The sequence below is a fragment of the Psammomys obesus genome, unplaced genomic scaffold (assembly GCF_907164565.1).
Source record: "Psammomys obesus unplaced genomic scaffold, mPsaObe1.curated_primary_1811, whole genome shotgun sequence".
Classification (NCBI taxonomy): Eukaryota; Metazoa; Chordata; class Mammalia; order Rodentia; family Muridae; genus Psammomys; species Psammomys obesus.
The window spans coordinates 12,396,552-12,416,379 of NW_026596256.1; the positions used below are offsets into that span (position 1 = coordinate 12,396,552).

A 19,828-nucleotide genomic window follows, 5' to 3' on the forward strand; every position below is an offset into this window, starting at 1 on the left:
ACTTTTGTTATCTACCTGAGTGAAACTGACATAGTAAAAAACAGGTTAGCAAGCATGCTGCTGCTCTTGACAATGCTACAGATAAGTCTTCACAAATCTTCCATCATCTTTTTCCCTTTAGTCTTCCCTGCGGGCATTTTGCAGCCCCCTTTCTTTAGTGCTCAGCAGTCCAACTCATTGAACTATGGCGGCATTGGCATGGTCATTGGACACGAGATCACGCATGGCTTTGATGACAATGGTAAAGTATAGGTATCATTCTCCTTTGGCTGAGATACATCCTCCTAAGCTTGAGAGTTACAACTTATCGGTACAAAACTCCCTTTGTTTTTCAGTGTATTGTTGACCTAAGTCTAACTATGTAGTCATTGTTCTATTTAAAATGTTCCTTAAGAAACGCAAAATATTAACGGGCAGTAAGAAAAGTAATGTGTGCGTTACATTCTGAGAGACTACAACAAATACGCTGAGAAAGTACAGGAGTGCTCATCCACACCACTAATGATGCTCAGTCCTATTGAGTATGACTTAGCTCTCCAGGCTCATTGAGGGCAGGGTCTGTGTCTTAGAGAAAGATGTCACCCATCCAAGTCCCTGTGTGGCTCTTAAGCTGCTTGAAGTCGGGAATTTTGTGGTTTTATTTTTTCATCCATGCTTAATATGCAAATTTAGATTTTTGTAAGCAGTAGGCATTTAAAGGTTCATATGCATCCCTAAAATAACCAAGAAGACTTACAGTTTTAATGACAGTTAAACAAAATTGAAATAAATACAGAAGATATGCAAAAAAGCCATAGCAAAAATTGTAACAAATTTTATCTCACGAAGTTTTGACTAGACAGAATTCTAGAAAGCCAGAGAGAGGAGGAGACAGGACAGTGACACCTTACAGAGAGTCTTACTAAGATGTCTGTTAGTCGGTGAAGCAGTCTTAACCGGTACCGACTAACAATATTTCCATTTTTCAATGATAACTTACAGAAGCATTCCACACATTTGTACAATGTTATAAATCTAGAATTGGTGGGATCGGCATGTAAATTCAAATTTTGGTTCATGGCCCTTTTCTTATTCACTGTATCATAAATATTTAAAAGATGATGAAAATTAAATGTCAAAACATATAAAATATATAAATGTATTTGAAGGTATAAAAAGGGAAATATCTGGCAGAAAAACTCAAGGAAAGGAAAAGGATGCTTCTCTTTGTGGCTAAAGTAGAAGGAAAAAGGGAGTTACTTTTGTGTAAAGGATCTGGGAACATGAAATGAGTGCCAGAATAAAATTGTTGACCTTTTGAACCAGTCGTGGTCCAGATGGAAAACATCCAGAATAGTAAGACGTGCTTTCAAGGTTAGGGTTTTACTGGTAGCCTCATCTGCAGTAGCATGAGCCAAGTGGAGGAAATGTCTCTCAATTCCAAGGCACATTGGCAGACAGAGTTCAGGTCTTCCCAGAAAAAGCGGGGGTCAAGGGAGTTGGCAATTTCTCCCATTGTCTGCCCCATGTCATGGTCACTCACATGGCCATACTTTAGTTCTTTCCACTTTAACCTAGAGAACTTGAGATGGAGGGATTGTGTGCACGTCAGTATCCTTACTGTGATTTTATAGTTTTGCAAAATGTCACTGAAGGGCTGAAATGACGAGTTGTAAGTTGTTTCTTACAACTGCACATGTGGATCTATTTCAAAAATTTCAATCATAAAAAAGAGGAAAAAAATCTTATCCCCATTTTTATTGTAACAAATTTTCTCTTTTACTAATATATTACAGGAAGAAATTTTAACAAAGATGGAGACCTCGTTGACTGGTGGACTCAGCAGTCTGCAAATAATTTTAAAGACCAATCCCAGTGCATGGTTTACCAGTATGGAAACTTTACGTGGGACCTAGCAGGTGGACAGCACGTATGTCACCAGCATTCTCCAGAACAGCTTTAGACATTCAATCATGAGTGAAATGTTGGTGCTTTCTTTAACAATCCTAATAGAGACTCTTTCTTTAAACAGCTCAATGGAATTAATACCCTCGGAGAAAACATTGCTGATAATGGAGGTATTGGCCAAGCTTACAGAGTGAGTATATTTATTCCTATTTCAGTGAAGGGGATGCTCATTTCTAATGTTTACCCATCTCTTTGAAGCCTTTTATAAGAGACATATATAAGCAGAAAGTGAAGAATGGAAACTGGGAATCATGTTAAGAGAAGAGAGTTGTACATATGCTCATTATAAGGGTCAGGAAGGATGATGGCATATGACAGGGCCTAGGTAAAAAGGAAACACTGAACATTACAACAAAAGACATGAGAAGATGCATAAACCTGGAGAGGACACAAAATATTTCCAAGAAATAACCCCTGTGACAAATTTCTTAGTAAAGATGTCCACGCAGGGGATTATTTCAGGGTCATTTACAGTTAAAGTGGGACCCTGAGCTTCCCAGCAGTTGAGGCAGCCTGTGGAGGTGATAATCAGCACAAATGGCAGATATAACATTAGGCTGCAGTCTGCTCGCTGACACAGTTAAGGACCTGATTGTGATGCTCCAGCACATGACCATGAAGTTGGCCCAAATATTATCCTGCAAGAATTACTATTGTTGGAATATTAGATTCACAGCTAGCCTTCCACTTATATTTGTATGGAAGTGCTTTATTTACTTATTTTTTTGAAAATTTTGTGAGTGCTATATTTAAATGATTTTCACACCTTCCTCCCTCCTCAACTCCTCCTGTGCCAACTCTCTCTCAAATTCATAATCTCTTCTTTACGTCTATATACATATATATTGTCTGTGTACATATATACATATATACGTATATGCACACACACACACACACACACACACACATATATATATATATATATACGTATATATATGCCCACATACATACAAAACCTACTGAGTCCTTTAGTGCTGCTTGCATGTGCATGGGTTTACAGTTGATCATTTGGGATCGGATATTCATCAGGGAACTCATTCCTATAGAAACTGATTCTCCCTTTTCAGGCTTCCATTGACTTCCTATAACTCTTCATCTCAGATGGAGCCTTGTGAAATTTTCTCCATCCACATTGGCATGTTGGCTGGCAGTGTTATTTTGTACGTCTTGTTTAGGCAACCCTATTATTTAGGTTTCATGGATACAGCTTTCCTGTGATGTCTTAGAAGTACTATTTTACAGTAAGTGTCCAGATCCTCTGGCTCTTACAGTCTTTCCCCCTAAATACTTTTACAAAACTTGCTTTAGCACCATTTTAGGTGCTAGGGAGATACCAACACAGCTTCCATAAAAGATGTCAGTAATTGAGGATGTGAATACAAATTAAATGATGATCCAACGAATGCCAGTGGAAGAATGGTGTTTCCAGAAGCAACAAGGAAGGATGAAGATGAATTTGAGTGTACCTCTTGACCCTGAACCAGCCCATGTATGAGAGGATAAGCAATCTACTTGAGATGACTTAAAGAATAAGGTGTCCATGAGAGAGAGCCAGGTTTTCACAGGTGGGATGGGTAGACTATTTGAGGACTGAATAGGATTATCTGGTCGTCACTGCAATCTTGAGGGTAAATGGTGATTGTGTCAGGAAAGCAAAAGCATAACAACAGAACAGAGAGATGACTGATGGGGCCTACAGTGTGCCCATAACACAGAATCGTGTAAGTATGAAGCCTGGGAGATAAAGTCAAATAAAAGGCTCAGCTTATGACTGGGGAATGACACCCTGCTACTCTCTTGAATGCTGGGTAATTAATGTTTCTCACTAGGTGGCAAATAGCATGCATTCACCTTTTTGGTCACAGGGTAACATTTTTTTAATTCCCAATATATGTTATTGAGCATTATTCTAAGACAGAGTTAGAGTCATTAGGAGTGGTTTGCTCCATTTTGGATTCGTTAGTACAACTTGTTAGTTGGGATAATGCTTCATGTAGAGGCAATTGATCCAGTACTGAGGTCAAATCCTGCCCTGAGGATCTCCAGTAACTCCATGCTTATCCTGCTGTGCCCCAGGCCTTGTTATCTGTAATCCTTTTGGAATAAATTCCAGATTAACACAGAGCTGAGTTTTCAAAGGCTACTTACTATGATCTTGGAATCTTCATTCAGGGTTTCTCTTCCTCAGTACCCTGGCCAGTGTAACTCCAAATAGTATATTTCCTTTCAACTTGGAATCCCCTGTCTTCCACAGACTTTTTCCTTCCTTCACTCTGGCATTAATGCTCATGGAGAAAGAGTCTATGCCTGTTATGGAACTTGTCTTTGTTGTTAACCATCTCTCAGGGACGATCCATCTTTGTAAGGAGTTATGCTATAGACTGGTTTTCAGTATTATGCAAGTCATTGTTTTATGCGTTTTGCCCATCATTTTGTTGATTCAGCAAAACTCCCTGCCACTTCATGTTGACCGGAAGTGGTAGGTGTTCTACTACTCATCTGCAGCAAGCTGAGAATTGCAGTAATAAAAGAAAGTACAATTGTACAAACATTTATGACACCCTATGAGTTCTTCGCATGTAATGACTTGCCCCTCTGCTAGACTGTGAGCTCCCTGAGTGGGTAGAAGCATATGCCTTCCCTATATCCCCAAATCTTAGGCTGGTTAAGGTTCACTATTCTATGTTGACGATAAAGAGAAAGAAATGAAATACGTTTTTTACTTATGTAATTGATGAATATTCTTTATAAGAAGTTAGAAAGGGCTGGCAAGATGGTTCAGTGAGTAAAGGCACTTGGCACCAAACCTGACCACCCAAGTTGAATCCCTTAGAACCATTTGGTAGAAGGAGAAAATTGGCTCCTGGAAGCTGTCCTCTGACTTCCACACGTTCCCCACGTTAGAGTCACGTACACCATGCACCAATAAGTAAATAAACCAAAAAATGTAATTTATTTAATTTTAAATTTTTATTATTTAATTATTTAAATTTAATTTTTAAAGAAATTACAAATAATCTCTCAGGAAGTTTATTATTAATCCACATTAATATTATAGACATCAGAGCAAAGCTAAATTTCTCAGTAGTGAATATAAATTTTTGAAGTTTCAGAATATGTTGTGATATTCAGGTGGCCAAAATGTCTTTCTCCTAATGTTATTGGAAATTACTTTATTTTTCGTCCTATCTTGAGGGGATCAGAGTAGTTACCTATCCTTAACCTTGGGATCATAGGATACTAAGGCTATAAAGAATCTCAAGAGAATCCCTTAACTTTTGGCAAGAATCACTCAGACTCAATCTGGTGTCATCTATTTTGCGAAGAGTAGTAACTCAGCTCAATATAGCAAGTGCAGATGACTCCTTTGGCAACCCATTCCTCCGACAGGCTGAACTCACACATCTATCCATAGAACAATATGGAGGTAAGACATTCATCATGTCTTCAAGTCATCTTACCATAATACTGACATGTACTGTGATCATCCGACCTGCCCGGCTCTTGTCATCTGCTAATCAGTCTCGTATTTTCTCCAAGCATTTATAGATGTATTCTAGTCTTCTTCCTAATTCACGAAAGCATTGCAAGTTGCCATATCTAAATGTCTTATTACAGTCATTTGTTGTAAAAGGCAAATTACTTGGACATGTGGTCTTTTGCAATGTATTTTTTTAATAAATTTACAAATTATATACTTTTATTTTGCTGTTTAGGCCTACCAAAATTATGTTAAAAAGAATGGGGAAGAAAAATTGCTCCCTGGACTTGACCTGAATCACAAACAACTATTCTTCTTGAACTTTGCCCAGGTACTATATCTCTGAAGCTTGATAAAGGTGAAAATCATTTTGAGTTGCAATTTTATCCAAGCTGGATATTGCATGCTGAGTTTTCTTTTTCTAATCAATTGGAGCAGAGCATTTGACTTGACTAACTTGCATTATTTGCAACAGTATTGCCAGGTCATGTTCATTATAAATGATTATGTTCCTGGTTGCCTTTCACACGGCATTATTTGAAGTTAATGGTTGAATGCAAATTCCAAACTAATTCTGCTTTTCCCCCAGCCTGTCCACAATGCTCCATGGTTACACCTGAGTGTGTTGCTCTCCTTTGTCTGTTCATATCTAGGTGTGGTGTGGGACCTACCGACCAGAGTATGCAGTCAATTCTATTAAAACAGATGTGCACAGTCCTGGCAATTTCAGGTACGTCATTATGAATAATAGCCAGGCTGCTCCAGTATTGACTCCATTACTTCCATGTTTCAAATGTGGCTTTTTAAAAATCTTATTCTGTACCATTTAAGAACACTGTGAATTTGTCCATGCGCATCCGTGTACAGTGTGTGTGCATGCACATGTGTGTGCGTGTCTGTGTGCTTATCTTTATTTGTAGGCATGTGAATGTATGTGTGTGCATGTGTGTGAGCATGTATTGTGTATGACACATATATGCCTTCATATGTGCGTACGTGCATGTATTGTGTGTGCATGTGTCTATGTCTGTGTCGGAGTATATGTCAAAGTTAGGACTCAACATACCACGTTGGGTAATTCTTTCACAAGTACGGCTTTGGCTGCTCTGTCCTCCAGAATCCATTTGTCCTAACCAGTGCCTGATGGATTGCAAAGACGATGTCACCTCATAACAATAGCTTGATGGAACCACCAGTTAGTAGAACATATTTCTAAGAGGCTGTGAATGTGAGTTCCAAACCACAAAGAAAGATTTTCCTTCTACATTAAGGGAAACTTTTACTACTTGGAAGTCCTCAGGCATTGAATAACCTTATCTAAAACACTCCAGGACTGAGTGCATTACAGCCAAGGTCAGAGAACGACCCAGCAAGGCTACTAGGAGAATGCTTTTTGGGCTGGAAGAATGTGAACATGTAAGAAAGAGGCCAAAGTGTTAGAAGAGAATCACTGTAGCCAACCTTTGGATGGCTACATCCCCTGTCAGTTAGGAATGGCATCCTAATACAGTTCCCTTCTCTCACACTGTCCCATTTAACACCCACTTGCTGATCAATACCACTTTCCAAGAAGAAAAGTGAAAAAAAGAAAAAACTGAAAATGTACTCTGGAAATCAAAGTCTGAGAACAAAAGATAAGTTATTAGCTAATTTTTTAAAAACTCTATCTCAAATAAATGTGAATACATTAATTTTCTGACTACTGAGAGAAACATATTTAGTTGTAAAGTCATAAGTAGCATACTTAAACATCTTAAACTTTGGCGAATGCATGTGGCTTTTCCCTAATACAATCACTGTCACTGTCATTGGCAATTCTTTAAAAATTCCTTCACACAATAACAGCTTATTGAATCTTGCTCTCCATGGGATATGAGCATAGTTAGTTTCATTATTTTATCCGTACTAACTGTTTTTGGTTAACTGCTCTCCAGAGAAAGTCATTGTGGATCTGTTGCCGTTATGCTTTAATCCAAGAGACTTTTAGTTTAAGTTTAAAAGTGGTTTTCTTTGTTGTTTTTATGTTTGTCTGTTTTTGGTTTATTCTTTTGAGCCCCAACATTGTCAACTTTTCAACTTTTTTGAAAAGTGGGTGTTTTTTTGGTTGTTCTAACTGAAGTTTTCAGAAGTTAAAAATACAAGAATCTACATTTGAGGATAGCAGAGAACATTTATTTTTTATTAATTGCACTTTATTTACTTTGCATCCCCCCTGTAGTTCCCTCCCTACTCCCCTCCCAATCCCTCTCTTCCTCCTCCTTCTCCACTCATGTCCCTCCCCAAGTCCACTGGTAGGGGAGGTCTTCTTTTCCTTTCCTTCTGATTCTAGTCTGTTAGGTAGCAGAGAACATTTATAAATGCATATAAACCAGTTTGTCAGATTCCTGCTCTGTATGTTCCTATGAACATAGGCAGATTTCTATAAAGATCCAGATTCCTTCAGGTGGTAGGATTGGGCTGCTGAGTGACCTGCTGTCCTTGGAGAACAGGTATTGCACATTAGTTTTTAACAAGTAAAAGTTGGTGCCTTTTGAACACTGACATTTTTAACTTGGCCACGGGACTAAAATTTTCTTTGTTTAAAGTACATTTCTAACATAACATGGGCCATATTTGATGTTACTTTGTTTTGATAAGACGGAGCACTGTTATTATTTTGCTTATGCTTTGGTCTCTTAACCTAAGGACATCCTCACAGTAGCATGTCCAGGCCAGTGTCCCTGTTCTGGTGTCCTTCCCTTCTTCTTTTGCCTTTTATTGGAGTTTTTCTGCTTATTTGTCTGAGCTCTAGGACTAGCTATTTTTCAATGTTTGGCCTCAGTTTCTTTACATGTAAGAACTTAGTTATAGAGAGACTTGCTGGAAGATTCATGTTAATGGATCTAAGGGCCTCTTACTTATTTGAAAATTATTACAGGGATTTTGTTTTAAGATAAGAGACCTGGATAGAATAAAAAAAATTCTGCAGAAAGTTATGGACTTTGGGGGCTAGAGAAATGGCTCAGAAGTTAAGAGTTTGTAATGATTTTGCAAAGAAATTGGATAGAGCTTCTAGCACACATATCAGGAACCCAGAACCACAATTGACCCCAGTTCTAAGAGACCTAATGCCCTAAACTGGCTTCTGCTGGCACCAAGAACGCATATGACACACATACATACATGCAGATAAAACACATATGTGCAGACAAGACATGTAAAATAAAAATAAAGGCATCTTTTAAAACATCTGTTATGGACTTAACAGCATTTCCAGGTCAGCTAGTAGTTCTGTGCTGATAGTTGCTTATTTCTTCTGTTTGCATAATTTAAGATGTCAATGAGTGTTAGCATAGTAACACAAGGAGTTAAGTGTGTGACTGCATTCTACCCCAATATTTTCACATAAACATGTGTAGTAATTTATATCTTTAATTTTGTCTCTGACACCAAAGATATTATTGTTTTCATTCATAATAAGAGAAGTATGTGCATATTTTAAGATTAAAGAGAAGTCCAGCCTTTTGTAAAGGAAATTACTATTTTCTCTAGAGGTAAAAGGATTTCCTTGGCAAAGGCTGAGGTTACGGTTAGTGTTGGAAACAGGCTGTTTCCTGACCATTCAAAGTGAATCATATTTTAAAAGAACTTTAAAAACTAAAAGTCCTCAAGTTATTATTCAAAACTGGTGCTTGGTGATTAATCTGAAACTATTTTCAGAATAGAAGAAGGTTATTAATCCATGCTTAAGCAGATACACCATCAAGAACAAAAGATAAACTATTTCAAAGCTGGAATTCCAGTATGTTTATGAGGATAGTCTTCCCAATATTTATGCAGCTACTTTTGTGGGCACTTAGTTTCTTTTCCTAAGTTAGTATGCTTAAGCTAGTTGTTCTTTGAAATGTTTCTTCCATTCACTTTAAATATCAACCCCTGATACTTTACAACTATCAGGATGGGTTCTGATGAGTTGAATATCCACCTGCATATTATTCTGTGTGGTGGAATATGTTCTTCTTGACATGGCTTTGTCATGAAACGATCGTAATAATTGGATATCGTAACGATTGGATAGTCTCTTCATAAGTGGAACCAGTTAAATTTGAATATAAGTATTAATTTTAAATAACTAATAACAGGTCAGAGTACCTACTAATTGAAAACAATTTATTCAGTAATTTAAAAAGTTCACTTACTACCAGATGTGCCGGTACAAGCCTTTAATCTCAGCACTTGGGAAACAGGGGTCAGCTGATCACTGTGAATTTGAGGTTAGCCTGGTCTACATAGTGAGATCCAAGACAGCCAGAGTTACAGAGTAATATTCTCTCTATCTATCTATCTATCTATCACATATATAATATACAATAAATATATACATATAATAAAATTCATTGACTATATGTCTGGAGTAATATATTTTATAGGTCTAAAAGTCCAATTCAGTCACATAAGTGTTCAGCTCCCTAAATCTTTGATGGTTTTAACACAAGTGATTGTTGCACAGAGCATATATGGCACCAACACAATTGACTATTTTACATACTAGAGGAAAATTTTTGAGTGAATCACGTGAAGAAAACAATGAAAATTTTTATCTTCTGTTAATTAAGATGAAAACACACAAGTGCCAGAGTTTTAATGTAGCCAAAGATTCATGTAAATATTGTAGGCAATATTAAGAAAATATGACCTCACTCTTAAAGAAAAGATTCATTGTGTTCAACATGTATCCAGTCTCCAAAGTGATTATTCATATCACCTATCCAAATATTTGATGATATAAATATCATCTATCATTAATTGCACACCTGACAAAAAGAAGAAGAAGTTGTTAACCTAATTATGCAGAATATCATTATCTAGAAGTAGTGAATGGGAAAAGAGGAAATACAACAAAGATGGAGAGTTGAGGGTTCATGTGTTGACTGTGTCTGCATTGCTAACTTCCAATGGTGTTTTTCCAAGATCAGAATTTCTTTGAGATGTTACATGCCTTTAATCTCAACAGAATCAGGTGGATCTCTATGAGTTTGAGGCCAGCATGGTCTATATCATCACACCCTGTCTCATATATGTATATGAAGAAAGGGAAATAGGAAGAAAGGGAGGGAAGTAGGGAGGAGGAAGGAATGCAAAAAGAGAAAGACAAATGTAAAATTAAGGCATAGATTTGGACGTTTTCATTGATATTCTTGTCCCTCAGTATCAATAACACACACTGGGTAAAGAGCTTTATTTAAGTAAAAACAAGACATTGGGGTTCTTCCATTTTTCATATAAAGACACCATCAACCAGGGAGCTGCTTCTTCTGAGTAAAGGATGCCCCCAGCCACCATCATTGCCCCCTCCCCAGCATCCAAATAAATGATCTCTCCTCCCCACTGAAACAGTGGTTGAGCCTGGACTCTAAAAGAGTTAAGACCATCAAAACTTCTAAGATTTTTTTTCTTCTTTGAGAAGAGGTATTTCTGTGTAGCCCAGGCCAGTCTTAAACTTACTGTCTCCTTGCAGGTTTCCAAATTAGAATGTAGAGATTAAGGGATAGCCTTCAACTCAAGCCTGCTGCGGTTATTTAAATCCTTGACACCTGAGTGCACAACGCTGGCAGAGCTTCCAGTTCATGTTCCGATTCCGGAACATCCAGGTGCCACTCTCTTAAAGGTCCCACAAGGGCCTTGTTTACAGTAGAGGAATGCTTATGTCTTTCGTGAAACACTCAGAATTGCATCCAAGTTCTATACAGGCCAGTTGTCTCCCTCCCAGTGGTACTTGCAGATATAACATCTTCAGCATTGATCAACACCCCACTTCACCTCAAATGCTGTACTAAGAGGATATGTCTTTAAGACTCCCTTAATAGCACCCAAACACAAACAGCCCAAACGTTCATGCCTTCCCCAAGGATGGAGAATTGAGGTCATGGAGTGGGATGAAGCAGCAGCTGAGTGGGTTAATGAGTGACACATTGGGAAGTTAGGCTGAGATCCTCTCTTTCCTTCAATGAGGAGAAGGGAAAGCAATGCTGCCTGTCTCTTCCAGTTGTTCCATAAGAACAACAAATACTTGTGCTCATTCTCCTTCATCTTGTCCTTTGACATTTGTGACCACATGATGGGTCATTCATTCAGCACGCGCTGAGTCAGCAGGTGCATATAAACCACTTAGTTGGCTTTGAAGTTGCAGCAGAAAGCAGGCTACCCACAGCAGTTTGCTCAGAGAGATGACAGTCTAGTGATATTGTAACAGCTTTGATAAAGATAGGACAAGTGGAGGGAGTTAACTTAGACAGTAGTCAGAAAATGCTGTCATCCTGGTAAGGGCTGTCATTGCCATGATGAAACAGCATGACCAGGGCAACTTAAAAGGGGAAGGGTATATCGAGCTTATGCCTACAAATCACTGCCCATCACTGAAGAAAGTCAGGACAGGAACTTGGAGACAGGAGCTGCTGCAGAGGCCATGGAGGGGTGCTGCTTACTGACTTGTTCTTTCTTATGTCTTGTTCAACCTGCCTTCTTACAGAACCTAGGACTACCAACCTAGGGGTGGCATCACCCACAATGGGCTGGGTCCTCTCATATAAATCTGTAGTTAAGAAAATGCTCTATAGGCTTGCCTACAGCCCAGTCTTATTAGAGGTGTTTCTTTAACTGAGATTCTCTACTCTTAGATGACTGTAGCTTTTGTCAAGTTGACATAAAACTGTCTCACACAGCTGCCAAGGAGATGTGCATGAAAGCTGGAAGGTGTTAGCCTTGTCATGGCTGAGAAGTGATTTCTCCAGGTATCAGGTTGTAGTCGGTGTGAGGAATGAAAATATCTCAGGCTGGCATAGTCTGAGCTGGATGTGGAATCGAAGGAAAATGCCTTACATGGACCAAGTCTGGATTTCCTTCAGGTGTTGCTGGAATTAGGTCTGAGAATTATAGACTCTGTTTAACCTTTGAAGGACCGCTCAGACTTCTGCATGCAGAACGTCTGGTGGGGAGACAAGTGCTGAGATGTGTGCATGCCCTGACCCACCACTGCAGAGTGCCATAATCACTCCTTCTCTTCCATCACTGCCAAGCAATTGCCTGCAAGCTTCAGCTCCCAACCTGCAGGAGGAAAAGGGAAGGAGCTGGCTCAGGGCTGATGGGATATTGTCACCTCGGCCTTGTTGTATTGACCTGCTCCTCCCTTCAAATGCTGCTTAGTTCAGATAGTGGGTTGAATGACTTTGTTTTGCCCATTGGTGTCAAAAATAAAAAGAAATGAACACTTTTTTCCAGCCTTTTCCAGTTACTGAGACTGAATCCAGTTTCAGATTTGTAATGAGTCTTTTGGGAGCAAGAAAGAAGATAACTTCTCTATGCTCCTGACTAAATCTACTAAGAGAAGGTGGAGGAGAATATAATATTATATAATTATATAATCAGAATATAATATTTTACAAATACATATATAAATACCTATATGTAGATGTGAAATTGTCAAATAATACTTAATCAATTAAAATTTAAAAGAAATATATACTTAATAAAAATATTAAAATAGCTTTATAAAATTATTGACCATTAGTATATTATGATTATTATAATACAAACTATTAAAACACTATTTAAATTGTTTTCTGAAACAATGAATAATCATGATGATTTTTTTCATCTTTACACTAAACTCTTCTCACAAAAAACATAATTTCAAATATGAATTATTCAGTTATCTTAAACAAACACATAACATACTTAGAAATTATGAATCCTTATCTTAGAATCTACTGATATTATAACTACAGCTTTGAGAAGATATATTAGATGCATCTTACAAATAAAAATCCTGGAAGGTCTTCAAACAGGCTCCAAACTCTGTGCTCTTAACTCCTGAATGGTTACCTTCCCATCTAAAAACAGGGTTAATGAGACAATCTAACTCATCATACCAAGTTTCTGTTTCTGAATTCACTCCTCTGAGCTGCATAGATTTGCAGCTCCCTGATGACTGAGGACTTTGAGCATTTCTTTCAGTGTTTCTCTGTCATTTGATATTCCTCTATTGAGAATCCTCCATTTAGCTCTGTACCCCATTTTTTAACTGGATAGCTTGATTTCTTGAGTTCTTTATATACTTTGGATATTAGCCCTCCATCAGATATAGGGTTGGTAAAGATCCTTTCCCAGTCTGTAGGCAGTCACTTTGTTCTTACAACAGTGTTCTTTGCTTTACAGAAGCTTTTCAGTTTCATTTATTGATTGTTGATCTTAGAGACTGTGCTGTTGGTGTTCTGTTCAGGAAGTTGTCGCCTGTGCCAATGAGTTCCAGGCTCTTTCCCACTTTTTTTTTTTTTTTCTAACAGGTTTAGTGTGTCTGGTTTTATGTTGAGGTCTTTGATCCACTTGGACTTTAGTTTTGTGCAGGGTGATGAATATAGTTGTATTTGCATTTTCCTACATGTAGACATCCAGTTAGATCAGCACCATTTGTTGAAGATGTTGTCTGTTTTCTATTGTATGCTTTTGGTTCCTTTGTCAAAAATCAAGTATCTGTAGATATGTGGGTTTATTTCTGGGTCTTCTATTCAATTTCATTGATCCACCATTCTGTTTCTATGCCAGTACCATGCAGCTTTTATTACTGCTGCTCTATAGTACAGCTTGAGATGAGGGATAGAGATACCTCCAGAAAATCTGTTATTGTACAGGATTGTTTTGGCAATTCTGGGTTTTTTGTTTTTCCATATGAAATTGGGAATTGTACTGTTAAGTTCTGTAAAGAATTGTGTTGGTATTTTGATGGGAATTGCATTGAATCTATAGATTGCTTTTGGTAGGATGACAAATTTTCACTATGTTAATCTTACCAATCCATGAGCATGGAAGATATTTCCATCTTCTAATGTCTTCTTCAATTTCTTTCTTCAGAGACTTGAAGTTGTTTTTTGTTTGTTTGTTTGTTTGTTTGTTTTTAATGCAGGTCCTTTTCTTGCTTGGTTAGAGTCACATCAAGGTACTTTATGTTATTTGTGGCTATTGAAAAGGGTGTTGTTTCCCTAATTTCTTTCTCAGCCCTATTGTCTTTTGTATATAGGGGGACTACTAATTTTTTTTTTAGTTAATTTTGTATCCAGGCACTTTGCTGAAGGCGTTTATCAGCTGAAGGAGTTCTCTGGTAGAATTTGGGGGGTCACTTGTGTATAATATATCATCTGCAAATAGTGATACTTTGACTTCTTCCTTTCCAATTTGTAGTCTCTTGGTCTCCTTTAGTTGTCTTATTTCTGAGCTGCATAGAGAGCTTCTGTAGGAGCAGAGGCCCCACTGGGGAGATGCCTCAAGCGCTGTAGGTTGGCCTCACAATACAAAAGACAGAGGATTTCTGTGGTCTCCAGAGCAATCTGGACACTGAGTATCCAGTGCTGACAGTAACTCTTTGTTTGTTTCAAAGGATCATTGGGACTTTGCAGAACTCTGCTGAATTTGCAGACGCCTTTCATTGCCGCAAGAACTCATACATGAATCCAGAAAAGAAATGCCGAGTTTGGTGATCTTCACAAGAAGTGGAGCGCCCATGGCGAGACTCACCAAAGCCACGGAAACAGGACCTCTCTCTCTGGAGAAAGTGGGCCCTGGAAGTTTCTGCAGCTACTTGGGGGCAGTTCACAGAGATGAGCACAAGCTAGCAGAAATGAAATTAGATCACTGAACCCTCTGTGAATGGAAAGGGAGGGAGCCTAAGCTCTAGCAAGTCAATCACTTCACTGTGTAAATAATGATTACTTCCAAATGCTGGTATTACTGTCCATTTCTGCTTCTCCTACAGACTGCGAGTTTAATGCCGTCTGTAGAGAACAGTGTTAACACTTGAGGCAGACTACCACTTCTGATCAAAGGGGAGAAGACATTGAATACAGTTGGGCACCAAAGCACCACAATGATTTGTCTCAGCACTCACATTTGTTTGCAACATTCACACTCCTTCAAAACTCTCCCAAAGAACTCCCATGCATACTGTGGCCTTAAGGCTTATGCTGTTTTGAACTCATTTCACCATACATAAGTTATTCATTCATCCAGCATCATTTTAGTTTAAGTACTCTCAGAGCAAAAATGAGCATCTGAAACTATGATGTTTAGATTCTTGAGGCCCCTGCAGCTTTTTGAGCAATTTCTTGCTCTCTCTCTGCCTCTCAGACCTTACTCTTTTAAAGGATTTCTAGTAATGTATAAAGAATAATTATTTAATTATTAACTACATTTATGACTGAATAACCATTGATACAGGTAATCATTAAATATTGAAGTTACAAAGATAGTTACAAAGTTCTGTAACTTGATGTGCAGATGAAAACTTGAGACTTTTTAGACCTGTAAATCATATTGGTGAGAAGCTTTAAGTACAAACTCTGGGGTGAAGATTATCACTGAACCTCTGTCTAGAGATACATAATAGTTGTGGTTTACAAACAGCATTTTCAAGATGAGGTCTGTCCTCGAGAATGGCTAAGAGAGGGCCTAAATGTATCTGTGTTGCTCCCTGAGTCCTTATCTCTTCAGGTTTGTCATCCAATGGAAATACTTTGATAATAAATTGCAGTTGTGATCTCCTCACTAGGCCTGTGTGCAAGCCATCTAGCTCTAGAAAGCCCGTGCTGAGTAGAGATGGGAAGCTTCCACCGGACCTACTTCTTGAATTCTACAATTCATGGACTCTAATTGGATTTCTGGAGGCACTCATATTCCCTTCTTGTCCCTCTGCTTACTTTAGTGAATTTCACTGTCCAACTAAGATTTTACGAAAGAGGAGCATTTCTATAATACTTTTTTTTTTTACCAAAAGTTTAAGAGGAGCACATTTCTATCAAAAATATTGGTTTTCATGCCTCTTGAAATAAAGGCCATTTGCTTGTAAATGTTTTACAGTATAATATATAAAACTGCATAGAAAAAAAAACTATACAGTTCAGAGAACTGACTTTCTCTGAACATAGAATTATAGCTAAAACCTATAAGAAATGGAACACTGTAGCCACCCGCCATCATCACTTCACATACATTATTCAGTTCGCCAATATAATGCACTACCTTTGCCCCATTTTGTCTTTTACTCAAACATGCATTCTTTCTTATCTTCTCTCTGCCTTATATTTGTAAGATTTGGCTATGTGGTTGGTTTCTGTATGGATGTGTCATTGTCAAATAAGAGTCCATTGTGTGACTACACTACAAATATTATTCCACCTTATTTTTGATGGACTCTTAAGAAGATTCTAGTTTGGGTTGTTATAAGTTATACAACTATGCATTATGAACTGTGCTTATATATTCATCTTTACTTGAAACATCAGTAGAATCACTTTCCCAAGTCTTTCTAAAAAGTAGCATCAATATTAAAAATACAGTTTCAGACTAACCACAAATATCCTTATCCTTTGCCCATTTAAAGTAAACATTATTGTCATGGATAATTACAATATACTTAGATCACTATTTCTTTGAAATCAACTGAAATATACTTGATTACTATTTGTAGTGATAGCAGTAGATTTCAGTTAACAGCTAGTCTCTGGATTATTTTTATCCACGTCCTGTCATAGCAACCAAAGAGACAAAGTGAAAAGTAACTAGTACAAACTGTACATAGCTACTAGAATCCCCACTGGTAGTTTGTTAGAGCATCTAGCTTCCAGTTCTGTCTGGCAGCAACTCTGATGCCTAGTTCCTCACTTATATACAGCATACAATATTTTCTTTGGGCTAAGGGACATGTAAAAGTTAGAATAACATTTTCCCCCTATAATTCACACATCCAGACATCACTGATTGTAGCTGGTACTCAGAACCCTCTGTTCTCTCTTAATTGCTACCAGCTGTTTGTCACATTACATATATAATCTGACACATAAATCCACTCCCACCATGTTTAAGTTCTGATCAGGGAGAGTTTGTAAGTAGAGACACCAAGGCTTGAGAGCTGTTGTAGCTCAGCAGTGATGATAAGATTAAGCTCCTGATAATATGTATTGGCAAGGCGTCTGCTTCCATACCACAGTCTCTGTGTTTGAGGTGCAAGGATGCTCTCCAGGAAGTTAAGGGCTTGTTCTAGTTCTACTCTGCCGTTGCTACCAAAGTGACCTTGGGCACATGCATATTCCCTGGGGCTTCTGCCTGTCTTACCCAAATCGAAAACAGATTCCAGCTGTTTGTACCAATACTGCCTTCCCTATAATCAGTTACCCAGGACACAAGGACCGAAATTCTAACAAGCTTGATCCTGTGATGCTGTTACTGTTAGGCATGGTAATAGGGGAAAACTTGCTAACTTCTTTAAAGTATGCATAATTCTGGTAGCAGTAGGTAGAGCTCTTAGAGTAGAAGGCATCTGTCATTTTAGAAAGAAAATGATATTCTACTGTGTCAAAAGAAGTATAATCAGAATTTTTTTAATTAGGTCCTATTCTCTGGGGTAGAAAATAACAACTACTTTCATAATGTTGTTTTTATGCCTAGTTGACTGTTCAAATCCCACCAATACCCATGTAAACCTACACACACCATCTATGCCTTGAAAAATATCAAGATAAAATGGGGCATTGGTTTCTATGCAGTCTTATTATACTTTCTTCATAGTTTCATATGAAATATTTTTTAAAAAGAATAATCTGAACTATTTTACCAACATCTTCTTTTAAAGACAGCCAGTTTTCTGATTAGGTTGTTCTTACGGCTACCAAATGTTAACAGGAGTCACAATCGAAATTGGGTGACTTAGGCTAAAACCAAATGTGCAGATGTGAAGAGCATTCGGGTGACTTCATGAACAGAGGAGCCACATGTGACTATTGTCAAAATGGCACGCTTGTTGCATGCTTACTTTTTCTGTAGTTATATTTTCTTAGTGTCTACTCCTTTGTGTTTTTCATTTCCTCTAAAACAATGAAAAATGTCCTTGCCATTTTCAACCTCATAAACAAAATGTGCTTTTATTTGGTTTCTAAAAAGGGATCTTGATTGTGCAGAAGAATTTTGGTAGAAAATAAGCATTGTCTCTTGCAGGGAATAATGATGGCCTCTCGGCTTAGAAAACAAGAGGTCTGGAAAGCCTGTTCACGCTTGATGTTTTTCTTCTACCAAGAAATGACCAAACTTTACCGTTTTCTGCATGTTAATATTTTATTACACTTTTATAAATGCACTAGATAATATCTCCAATCTGATCATATGATCTTATAAGTCTAACATTGTTTGTTTATTTTGTTTTGTTTTGTTTTTTTCTTAACTGGGAAGACAAATGCATTCAAGACTTAGTTTAGATTTTCCTTAGTGATAAACCCGGCACACATACTATGAATGCTCTGGGTTCCCTGAAACATAGCATCAAAGACATAATGCTGCAATGTTCACAGGATGGTCTGGTGCCAGAGAGGTATAAAGAAAAATCTGAAGGGAAAATCCTTAGATTTTTTTTTTAATGAAAACATGGGGATATGATGTTGAATATTCATTATCATTTTACCTTTAGTGTTAAAGTATTGTTGCATAAAACAAGCGTCAGAATGTATGCCTAAATTTAAACAGAACTAACCCTGAAGATAGTATTATATGAGATCCATTTTTATAAATTTGGGTTTCTGAGCCTAATATTTTTCTGGAATGAGAAAGTATTGCCATTTAAAGGGTAATTTTACAATGTTATTTGGAGAGGGATGTGGTGATTCCATAACTGAAATCCCAGGACTCAGGGGGCAAAGGCAGTAAGATTAATGAGTATTTGAGGCCAACCTGGAATATGCAGTGTTTTAGCCCAGCCTGGGCTACACAATGAGATACTGCCTCAACAACAACAAAACAAACAAAAACAATAATAATTATTTGGAATGTAAAAGGGGATGTAGGTGACAGGAAATTGGAAAAATATATCACATATCAAGATATAATTCCTCATAATAAATCAGAGTATGAAACAAACCCTTCAGTTTGATGTTTCGGGCTGATTAAGGTTTTGGTCAAGAATCTCTTCTCTTGGGACAAGCAGTCTCATTTTCTTAAGCTGCTGTTTAGCACAGAGTAGAGGAACTTGGATCTTCTTCATGTAACCCAATAGAGAAAGAAGCATAGGCTCTTAGAGGGCTTCCCCCAAGAAAATGCTACAAAGTTGAATAAGAGCTTATGCCCTGTGTCTTTGGTATTTTCCCCAAGGTCAGACATTAGCACTTTGTCAAACCCAGACAAAGTAAGTGCATAGTTCAACCCTGACTTAGAAGCCTTGACCCGAACTCTGTCATTTTGAGGCTAACCTGGAATACACAGTGTTTTGGGACATTTCTACCTGGTAGATATCTTACTTACCGGAAGGGCAGAGGCTAAAATTTAGAGGATGGAAGGGGAAGAGACACCAGGACACAGCTAACTACCCGCCTAACTGCCTTTATGTGTTTA

At 37.8% G+C, this 19,828-nt stretch overlaps 1 protein-coding gene across 6 annotated transcripts in view; it reads left to right on the forward strand.

The window, feature by feature from the left end:
• Mme (membrane metalloendopeptidase) overlaps positions 1-19,357 on the forward strand; it is an 88,962-nt gene extending 69,605 nt beyond the window's left edge. For 5 of the 6 annotated variants that reach the window (XM_055596741.1, XM_055596742.1, XM_055596743.1 and 2 more), the window contains exons 18-23: positions 122-241; positions 1,776-1,909; positions 2,012-2,077; positions 5,664-5,759; positions 6,082-6,158; positions 14,838-19,357. In XM_055596741.1, the coding sequence (XP_055452716.1) occupies positions 122-241; positions 1,776-1,909; positions 2,012-2,077; positions 5,664-5,759; positions 6,082-6,158; positions 14,838-14,937 (593 nt within the window). In that variant the 3' untranslated portion in view covers positions 14,938-19,357. The remainder of the gene's footprint in view (positions 1-121; positions 242-1,775; positions 1,910-2,011; positions 2,078-5,663; positions 5,760-6,081; positions 6,159-14,837) is intronic. The other variant, XM_055596746.1, reaches the window with a different exon arrangement.
• Positions 19,358-19,828: the final 471 nt, after the last annotated feature.